Source organism: Polyodon spathula, chromosome 15 (genome assembly GCF_017654505.1).
Source record: "Polyodon spathula isolate WHYD16114869_AA chromosome 15, ASM1765450v1, whole genome shotgun sequence".
Classification (NCBI taxonomy): domain Eukaryota; kingdom Metazoa; phylum Chordata; class Actinopteri; order Acipenseriformes; family Polyodontidae; genus Polyodon; species Polyodon spathula.
The window spans coordinates 26,712,662-26,724,327 of NC_054548.1; the positions used below are offsets into that span (position 1 = coordinate 26,712,662).

The following is an 11,666-nucleotide window of genomic DNA, read 5'->3' on the forward strand; positions in this document are numbered from 1 at the left end:
AACAGCGCGTATGATAATAAATTGGAGCTGACGCGCCTGACAAGCGCTGAATAAATGGACTGCAAAGAGTTAAGGTGTAGTAATATTAATAGATCAGTTAAGTAATTTGATGTCATAGCCATGTGGCAAGACAATTATTACCACACAGGCATGTGATCTTGTTCAGCCAATCACAGCACTTAATCTATCCAAGCCATTTTATAATGATGATTAACACATGAACCACTCAAAGACTCTAAGTAAGAATATCATTAATAAGTTACTTTATTTCCCCCAGTTTGCATTCAGATACATTGCACAGGTTATGCATAAAGTACCACAACCACAAAGGAAGAGTATTGTTTGCCAAAAGTTAATCTACTGATTCCACATGTTTCACCATTTTACACCTAAGCTTTAACATCCTTGCTTTTTTTTAAAACTATACATCTGGATCTTGCTGTACAACTGTGCAGCGTAAAATACATTAAAAAAATTTTTTCAGATAGCAACTTTGAATCTTTCATCTATACTTTTCCAGTTCACTTCAAGTTAAGCTCAGTAGAAAAAGGAAGCCATGCCCATGTGACTGGCTGAGCAGTCCCAAGTGGGTAGAGGTCCACACCACATAACCTAACCGCAACTGGCACTAAAAGGCACTTTTGTCAGCAATTATTACAGAGGAACCAGTCTGAATATTTATTTGTGACTAAAATACAACCGTCTTACTCTGGAGAGTTGGTTCAACAGACACGGCAAAGGAATTCTGAAAGAACATGAGGAAGCTTGAAATAGCTGTATGTGCCATATCTGTACACCGTGGGTAAAAAAAAAAAAAAAAAGTAGCATTAAAAATACTGAAAAAAGATGTGAATGAAAGGACATACATGTGCAAAAGTCTTAGGCACATTCAGGAGTTACAATGTATGGATGTTATGTGAATCAGCAATTTACTCAAAGCTCCACTAGTGTTTTCTGCTATTCTAACAACTTTGACTGTTATTAATACAGCTTAGTTTGAGTGAGAAGAAACCAAGTTTGTCATTTAGCAATCTTTAATGCACATTAATCAGAATCTTCAAAAACCTGTGATCCCAACAACTCAAATAAACAATACATAAGCAGCTAATATGAAGTGTTGTAATAGCTAATCCATCACATTTACCATTCAAATCTAATTGATGACTCATTGTCAGGTGTTCCTCTCTACACATCCATAAAGCTAAAAGCCCACTTCTCGTACTGCAGAATACAGATCTATTTTTGCCATGGACAGTGGGTCTTAATTTTATGATAATTAAGGAGGAACTATGCTAACATTTATTATATCACACATCATAAAAACATAACAATAATTACACATGTATTGCATTAGGGGTGTTTACAATAGATTTGTAAGATTTTAGAATGATATTAGAGAAACTTTCCGTATACTTACTTATCATAGCCAGATGTAACTGCAGCGTTCTACTGGTCAGCTGTTTTTTTTTTCTTTTTTTTTTTAATATATATTCAAGGATAGTCTAATCTAATTATTTATTAATTAAATGTTTCTATCAAGATTCCCTCAGAGCACAAAAGGGATTCCTTATTGCGCTGTGTGCTGTGCTGAAGTTGTGCCAACATGCTACCACTAGTGCTAATTAAATGAAATTACAACACAGTAACAAGAACTTCATAAAAAATGTGTCCGGTAAAAGATGTATGATTCTTAACTTCAAATTAATTAGAAAAGCTACACATAACTACTATAACAATTATAAGAGAAGTATTTTGTATTAAAATATCTGTCATGTCATTATTCAATGCTGTGATCTTGGGAACCATAAGCTAAGGGTTTATTGTTTGACCTAAACAGAGAGCTATTCTCATTGCTGAGATTTCAGTGATTTATCAGCCACAGCTGGAGGAATGTATGTATGTATGTATATCAACTTTTATTTTACATGTGTCATGTATATGTATAACCATTGTACAGTATAAACAGATTAACATGTTTTAAGATTATTCAGGAGAACTCTGTTTTGAAATTACTAACAATGTACTTTTGACTAGTGTGGTGAATGTCTGATGTAGTTCTGTGGCTTTTTGCTTGTTGGCTTTTTTTTACACAATGTTTCATTGGCCCTTGCGTTATGTTTTCTGAAGTTGTACAATAAGCATTACTTAACATCAGAATTGTAATGGCATCACAGGAGATAAAGAACAGTTTTTCAGTCTCAGTAAGATGACGATTCTTCAATTTGTCCCTACAATTTAATGCATTTTAACCTTCAGAACAATGTTAATTGTACCAAATTGGCACTGGTCTACTCCATCCAGACATTTCACACTTAGAAAGCGCATTTCCAAAATCTAGAAAACTATAGTATAATGACAGTATGATGACATCATGGCTTGAGAAAAAGAACATTGCATTCTGGGTGCTAAAAGTGTTGTAAATGAAGCAGTTTGTAAACAGAACAAATCAAGAATAAAATGCACTCTGTAACTGATCAAATAGTACTACACAGCCCCAGTGGACCCATGATGTAAAAAGTAATTAGCAGTCTGATGAAATAACAACTAAGGCAACTGCAACTGTGTCTACTTTAGTGGATTAACACTGCTTTAGGGTTGAAATAAGCATGATACCCATGGATAAATTCCAGAATTAAAATAAAGGTTGTCTAATCCTGGACAGATTTTACAGACTGAACAGCTTCTGATGCGGTTTCAAATTCTGGCCATCAGATCTAGACATTCTACCTAGTATAACTGACTTCATCCTAGACCGATTGCAGGATTGCATCTTCAACAGGCCAGCTGTCAAACCAAATTATAACCCAAATTATTTGCTCTTAGCAACATTAACCTTTTCGTTGCCTTTGACAAGAGCTTTTTTGTCATTTTACTGTTCCTCATAATGTGCCAGTGTGACAGGGAGCCAGGTCATTGGTTCCTGCGCAAGTGTGTGTGCCTGTGATAAATCAGCTGTGATGCGCAGCCAGAGACGTGTTGCTAAGCAACCAGCTGAGTGGCAGGCTCGTCTTGAGCTAAGATGATCGGGAAGTCCAGATTGGCAGGGGATGCTGCGCTACAGCTCGGGGCTGCTGCAAGGCCATTGCTGTAGAGACAGGCGTTGAGTGAGAGAATTTGTTTACATCCAGGAGGGAAGAGTCTGCTCTGCGGGAACTACTACCACAGAGCCCTTTAACTGCCAGACGGGGCCTGTGAAGGCGATTGCCCAGCCAGGACGGTCAGAATGGCCCGGAGTCGCTGGGAGGCCAGGATTCCAGAAGCAACAGAACAGAAGTAGGTCAGCTTAGGGGATTACCGTAGAGTAGTAGGTTCCTGGAGTGGGATGTTCCTTTTAGTGGGACTAGCGCTCGTCATTTTGTGTGGCAAACGTTTATTTTTAGCTTTTGTTTAGGTTTTTATTTCTTTGTTGAATGTGACACTAGGTCTACCACTGCTGGTACCCTAGTGTCAGCTTGGTGTTAAAATTAAATCTGCACGTCTGAGCAGCGTATCAGCACCAATGCTCTGTGTCTGTCAGTATTTTCCAGCGACTACCCACACATGTAACACGTCACCCTGTTACAGCCAGTAATGTCTCGCCATTAATATATTGTGAAATTATAGGTATCTGTGTATAAACTACAAAGAAAACAACATTCTCATTATTAGAATTTCTAGTAATTTTCTAAACTGGGTAATCAAATGTGGTCCTCCAAGAAGGTTGAGGGGAATATTCCAGGAAACATCAGAGAAGATATCAGGTTCATGGCCTCTGACCACTTAATTTCAATAGGAGCAGACTATCCCCATTGGCACGCTCTTAAATTACATAGCTCTCTGTACCATCAAACAATGGGGTACTGTAAGTCTATGTATTATATAATACAAATGCACTCTAACACATTGATTCCTGTCTTTTCCCATGAGTATAAGCCACCACAACTTTATTAGTCTTAGTAACCAGTAGCTTAGTTGCTGATTCTTTATGGTGTTTCTTAAATCATTAACAACAGAAAGATGTATGTTACAGTACAGTGAAGTATTTTAATAACTTCCATCTTTGTCAAAAACAGGAACTTACTGCTGTATGTAAAGATTTCTAATAAAAAGCTGGGAAACAAATACAATAAAGCAGTTTCATATCTGTAAACTCGCGCAGTAATGAAAATCTCACAAAAGCAATCTGATTTCAGAAAAGGATGAACATAGCTGTCATGCAATATTCTTCTTATAGGCATACCGAGTTAGCCAACAAAAGCTGTGATCAAAGCGCACCTCACAACTGTGATTTTTACAGCTCTCAGAAGCTGTGTTTTTTCATTACTTTCAGTGATTAAATGATAAGGTGATTTAATCAGGTAGTCATGTTCATGAACAGGTGCCCTTGTTATAAAACGCTGCCTTTTTCTCGACTGCCAAATTTCTCCTTGCACCTGCAGACTGACTAGATGAACTATTCAGAAATCATCTTAACACGAAAGGTCTTGCTATAAAATTTGTGTGTGTGCCTCACTTTAACTCAGCAGTGTTACTGGCTAAAAGAATGTCCATTGACTTATCAGTTGCAGGACTATAAATCGTTTTTCTTTTGCATTCCAATTTAAATTAAATGTGATTTGCTTTTTTGTTTCAGAGCTCCATTAGATGTACTCATCTCAACTTCTGATATAATAATAATAATAATAATAATAATAATAATAATAATAATAATAATAATAGTTAGGGGTGCGCTGATACTCTGTTTTTGAGTACTTCCCTTTAGGAAGTTTTCGTTGGCACATAATACATGAAACCAAACTAAACTATTAATGAATGTTGTAATGTCAAAACAAGAAAATCTATTTTTCTCTAACCTTTACAATTAAGTACCAATTAATAGCATTTACCTTCCTGTGGCAAGATGGCTAGCAGGTGACATCAGACCAGGAAGGAAACACGCACAAACAGCACTGAGGTATGAAAGTGCTGATGCGCGAGTTTAATAATAACAATAAATAAAAGGTTTAAACAAAACGGAAACACTTTTACAAAACAAAACACACGCTGGTCAAAACAGACAAAAACACACACTGAAAAAACACTAAATACAATTATTGCGCTGGTATTAAATCAGCATGAGTAACAATTGTTATTATTCTTTTTAGTTTCTCTGTTACTCACATTCCGCCTCTGAACAACCACTGTGTGAGTGAAAACTGACTCTTTTATGCAGATGTGCCAGGACTCGATTGCTTGTTAATCATTCAGTTGAGTGTGGCAGTCTGCACGTGAACTGCTTGGGCAGGGAAGGCAATTAGCCCTTCCCTGACGACATTAAAACACCCATGCCCAAATACAGACATACATTTGAAATAATAATAATAACCCAGCAAATACAAAATACACTAAATGGAACACAGGGGGGTGTTTCCCATCACACTTCCACATTGACTAATTTATTAAATGTTCATTGGAACCACATTTTCCTTTCACCTGGAGCACAGATGTTTTTACTGGCATTCTGATACCATAAACTGAAATTCTGTTGCAAAACTAGCAAATGCAACTGATTCTTCATGTACGTAACCTTTCTTTAGTTTACAGGCTACGTTGTGCAAACTGGGAAATGTATTTCTTCCACATTTTTTAGGAAACGAGCAAAGTTAAATCAAAACGGTTTTAAGAGGGTAAAAGAAAGGTAAGACAAATAATCACATACAAAATATGAGTGGCTTTAGTTAATTTGAGCACAAGTTCTACGTTAAATCACACTGTCAGATTATTTATCAATTGTTAGTCAATAATTATGTAAACAAGGGCAACCGAAGGAATGCTTTGTTCTGTGTAAGTAGGCTAAATAACGCGTTTTATTCAATTTTATTAATACCGAACAACTTCAAAGTTCTTAAAGAGAATTATTAAAAAATAGGAATAGCAGCACACAAATAATAATAATAATAATAATAATAATAATAATAATAATAATAATAATAATAATAATAACCAAAACAAAAAAAAAACACCTTAGAATCCTGCCTCATTACAAAAGTCTCATCAGAGTAACGCCTGATGAAGGAAACACCCATCTAGGTATCTGAATTTTTAAATGAAGTACCAAATGCTTGGGGAGCAGATTATTCACAGTTCCAGAACATACATGCACACTGAAAGACTGGGCTGCTGCTATCGTTCAGACACTGCAGTTTGGCAAGCTGGAGTAGATGTTTCTAAAGTTAGCAGGCTACTACTTTGACATTCTTTCATTGCTTTTAGTGCCATGTTTACTTTTTTAGTTTTTAGTTTAACATAGTTATCATTCCCACACAAGTTGTTGAAGAGCAGTTCAATTCTTAGATTTGTATGACGCATTGTATTTTGAGTTTTTTTTTTTTTTTTTTAATATTCTCTGTGGCAGCTGGATTACTAGTACATTACTGGTACAAATTAAAGAAACAACAAATGACTTACAGCAAAACCAGGGGTGGGGATTGTATTGCCATTTTTTCCTCGCTCAAACCCTTGCTAAATACCCTGGTATCTCTGAAGAAGTAATCGTCTCCTCTTTATAAATATGCTAAATGTTTTAATGAGCAAGACATCTCACAAGTAGAATGGCATCCCGAAATGTTCTCTTTTTTTCCCAGGAAAGCGGTACAACTGGGGATGGAGGATTTGATTGCCAGATAATTTGACTCGGACTACTTGCTCACTAAATATCTTGGAATCTAGAAAAGTGTCTCCTCTTTAAAAATATGCTAAGGCTTTTATTCTCACAAATTCAGTGGTTCCCTGAATATGATTAATTTACTAACAATGCTGAATTACTGGGTGGAGCACTTGTTCTCTATTTTAACCCAACCCCCCCCCCCCCCTTCCCCCCAAAAAAAAACAATTACCGAGCGGTGACTCCCAAGACTGGAACAATATTCAATGTAGTGCTGTCATTGGCAGTCCTTAGAAAAGTATTTGTAGGGTAAAATGAAGAGAAACTGCCCAGTCATTTGTAAGATTAGGATTTCCCAGATAGGCAATTAAGTTCTGATCCGCTGATTTACACAGATGTTATTGAAGCTGTTGTTTATGATTTTTGGGTGAAGACAGATTTGAAATCTGCAGATACAATTTCACTATAAAAGGGCTTGCAAATCAAATACCAATGGATTATATTGTGTTCATTCAGCTAAAAGAAAAAGAAAATAGGATTATTTGCTTATACTGTACCATAAATATGATCAAAATACATTTGCTTTAAATTAAAGCAATATGCTGGGTACTGACAACCCTATCTGTAACTTGCTATGCATATTATAAGCTACTAATAGAAATAGTCTTTGATGAGCAAATAGCGTGTGTATGCTTCAAACTGTGAAAATCAATTAAATGGTAAGTGGCAGCGCAGGATTGGATACTTAATGTGCACACAGTTACAGGATGCACTTTAGAGCCCCCTGCTGGGATTTCTGCCAATCTGCAGTATTCAACTGCTTAACTTCATGGCAGTTTTAATTACTATTAATATACATATGGTGGTGCCATAAGTATTGACACACTGTGGTTTCAGACACTCAAGCCATCTTTAGCTACCTGAATGGGTTGGTGCTAGTTAATTCAATACTTGACAGTAGTTATTTTTTACCATTCGTCCAAGACAAAAACTAATACTAATAACATACAATTTATATACATACAGTATCAATATCCCTTCTGTGTATCTTTATGGAATTTAGCAAACCTCCTTTGGATTTGTCACAGCTTCTTGTTATAGCATGTGTACTTTCGCAATCTGGTGGATTTTTTTTTTTTTTTCAATTTGTCTCAAAAGGAAAGTTTCTGTTTCCACTGTACTTGAGCACTGTCTTCTGTTCACAGCTCTGTCTTACTCAATCCAGAGAATGCTGTAGGACACAGAATTGGAGCTGCAGTAATGGACCGCCTCAGTGATGTTTCCACTTCAGTGGTAAAATGGAATTCAAATCAATATTGCACTGTACTCAGGGAAATTAATAGAGGGTGTTAGCATTTAGGAGCTACCCCAAACATGCCTGCCCCAATGTCACTCTTTGGCTAAAGCTAAGGGAGCACAACAGAAACTGTAAATATCACTGTATGTTTAACCGTGTATTTTATAGCAAAAGTTGGCATATGAAAACATATATAAGAAAACACATTATAATACATGAATATTCGTATCTGTAATTATTATTATTTTTTTTTTTTAAAAAGACAATAAACGGGTGTTCAGGTTCAAATTGCAAGTGAATTTCCATCTATCCATCCATAATCATTAACCGCTTAATCCTTTACAGGGTCGCGGTGCGCCAAAGCCTAACCAGGCAGACACAGGGTGCAAGGCAGGACTATACCCTGGATGGGACGCCAGTCCATTGCAGGGCACCACACACACACTTGGCAATTTAGAGTGACCAATCAACCTGAACAGCATGTCTTTGGACTGTGAGAGGAAACTGGAGTACCCGGAGAAAACCCACGTGAACATGGGGAGAACATGCAAACTCCACACAGACAGACCCCTAGACTGAAATCGAACCCAGGACCCTGGTGCTGTGAGGCAGCAGCACTAACCACTATGCCTCCCACAAGTGAATTTAATGAATAATAATACCAGAAATTAGGGTCAACATTGAAGAATCTTCACATATTCTTTTTGATAATTCAGGAACGGTATAATGTGGGTAATCATTTTGCCTACACTGCCTAAAAAAATCACTAATTGTTCCAGGTTCATACTCTTATAGGCATTCAAATACATTACTCAACCCAATGATGGTAAATCAGTCTGGCACAAAAAATCCCAGTTATACCACATAATTCAAAGTAATACAAGTTGAGCACTACAGCACCTGCATATTATTGTAACTGTTAGATATTCCACTCATAAAAAGAAATGACAGACAGTGATTCTTAAGTGGCTTAGAAATCTTTTATTGTGGATTGCTTGTAGTAAAATGTGCCATTTGCAGTTAAGATGAAACTGACCTTTTATGAGTGCTTGGCGTCAGTGCAAAGGTTTGTCGTTATCATAATGATGGGATTTTGTCTGAGCAACTGTACTTTTGTGGGTTTCTGAACTTGACTATTGTCTTGAAAAATGTACTTAATCTTGCCAAATGGTACAGTTCAGCAGACTGTATTGTCATTCATTTTGTGGTGGGGACAGTGTGGCATAAGGGTAGGCAACTGAACACATCTAGTCCAGATATTTGTTTCAGTCATGCCCTTAATTATTTAATTGAATCATGTAAACCCCTGACCAGACCCTAAAGCACATATTCTATACCATATTCTTGATAGTTCTTCTGCATTCAAATTCCTTGTAGTTTATTACTTTACATTTGCTTAACCAAGCAATAACCAACAACTTGTTTGATTGAATAAACTTTCTTTTAGCTTGTTATGTTGCTCTCTTATCGTGTTTGATATGTAGTGCTTACAAAGGTACCACAAAATGTTCCTGTTAGGACAACTGAGGAAGTCAGCACCTTTGGCCACTTTTAGTCTATTCTGGTGTCAAATTAGGGAATCCCTAAATGAAGCACAATTAAACATTTACTTCTATAACTTGTACATTTAAAAACAAACAAACAAACAAACAAACATCATTAACATTGCTTGACTTTTATTTTTATTTTTTTACACCAGAATAAGCAATATGTTTTTCAAAAATGGAGCACTTCACTTTCATGTAGCTGGCCCTAATTGACTGCCATAATTCACATCACATCAACACTATGGTTTCGAACGTAATTAAATCCTTATAATGGTGTTAGTGATAAATAAACATATTTCCATTACCACCAGGGTATCTAATTTCTAACCGTAATTACAGTAGCACTGAGCAGCATGAACACTGGCAGTGTTCTGGACTGATTGGCAGAACAATACTCTTCCTTCAGCTGACTACTAATCAAGCAAATTAAAGCTATTGCTTCAGCCTGTATTTAAATAACTTGTCAAGAACAGTGCCAAGTGTAAAAAAAAAGTGTAATACAACAGGCACCAACATTGACGAATGCAAGACAAACGAGAGTTTTTTTAACTGTGTCTTAAATTAATATGAATCTAGCGTCATTTAATTGTTAAAGGCATTTATTGTTCTTAACTTCAAATTATTGAGGAACAAACAGCTACCTTTTAAAATACCCAAAGTAACTACTTGAAATAAGTGTCCTTACTTGCAGGAGTAGATAACGCCACTGCACAGGTTTATAGCAAGGTTCCCACTTAAAATTATGTTAATTATCAATCATTTCTTAGTTTGGTAGATACCGCATATGAACTATAAACAGCAACTGTGATCGGCATTGTTATCAAAAGACTTAACAGATTGCAACTTGTTTAGTAACACGTTATGAGTTAAACAAGTTTACCTTACCTGCTATTTACATTGCTATTTACATTGACTTGAAATTGTTGCTTATTTATTCATTTATTTATTTTTGTCTTCTGAATGTATTTATTTTCATAATAATAATTAAAAAAAAAAAAAAAAAAACATAGAAAACAACGATGTTCTTCTGTATAGGTAGGCAGCCAGATCAAGTAACGGAAAAACACACTTTTTTTCCATCCTTACCTGATATTTCCTGGTGAGGAACATTGACCAGACTGAAGCCTTTAGCAGTATACGCTTGCCTGACGTCGCTGCAGCTTCGTGGTTTGAGATCAGCTCCAATTGAAAGCGACAGCACGGAGAAAGTGCAAAAAAACCCGATCCACAACATTGTACACTTTTGTGATAAATCCTTGTGATGTGTCACAGCAGACTCCCCCTGATCGAAACCAAATAACACACCACTCCGGTGTGTGAACGGGCTCCGTGGTTTTCACTTTTCTTCTAATGCAGATAGAGACATACGCTATATCTTTTTCAAATACCGTTATGTATTTATTTTTAAATGAGTGGTCAGACTTTTTATTTGCAATCAAACAAGCAGGCGACTGTTTCCTCCTTTACAATGGATATGCTTTGAGTCCAAGTTGTGAGCAGAAGCAGAAACCTGCTCTATGTTATGTGTTCAGACAACTTCTCTCACACAGGCTGAAATACCTTAGCGGTGCTATCTATCTGAGAGGAAGAGAGAAATCCTGGACAGAAAATACACGCCGCAAAGTACAGAGGTACAGAGAGCGCAGTGCAAAACACGGACTGGAGTAAACCCACTTAGCACATTTTATTAATTGCAGCCGTGCATTCTCCCTGGTCAAAAAAGATAAAATAATCTACAATATGTTCTTTACATTATTTTCATAATTAACTGTAAAATACACACACACACACACACACACACACACACACACACACACACACACACACACAACAAGATCTAGTTTGTTTATTTATTATTATTATTATTATTATTATTATTATTATTATTATTTATTAATAATAATAATAATAATAATAATAATAATAATAATAATAATAATAATATATTTTTAATCAGAGCGATTGAATCAATGTGATATTAGGCCCTGTTTACAAAACAGCAAGGGTTGTTTTAAGGAATTCTTTGTTGTTGTTTTTTAAAGAGCAGTTTTTGTAGTGTGTAATATACCAGATTCATATTATTAAACAGTTAAATATTAAAAAAAACAAAACAGAAAAGAACTATAACCCCTTGGCTGAAAGGTGTTTCACAAATTTAAAAAAATAAATAAAATAAAATAAAATGATGTATTCTTCTGAC

At 35.9% G+C, this 11,666-nt stretch overlaps 1 protein-coding gene across 1 annotated transcript in view; it reads right to left on the minus strand.

The window, feature by feature from the left end:
• The window catches only part of LOC121328072 (glypican-6-like), a 298,238-nt gene extending 287,197 nt beyond the window's left edge, over positions 1-11,041 (minus strand). Inside the window, exon 1 of the mRNA XM_041272551.1 lies at positions 10,553-11,041. Within this exon, the coding sequence (XP_041128485.1) occupies positions 10,553-10,700 (148 nt within the window). The 5' untranslated portion in view covers positions 10,701-11,041. The remainder of the gene's footprint in view (positions 1-10,552) is intronic.
• Between the last annotated feature and the right edge of the window lie 625 nt (positions 11,042-11,666).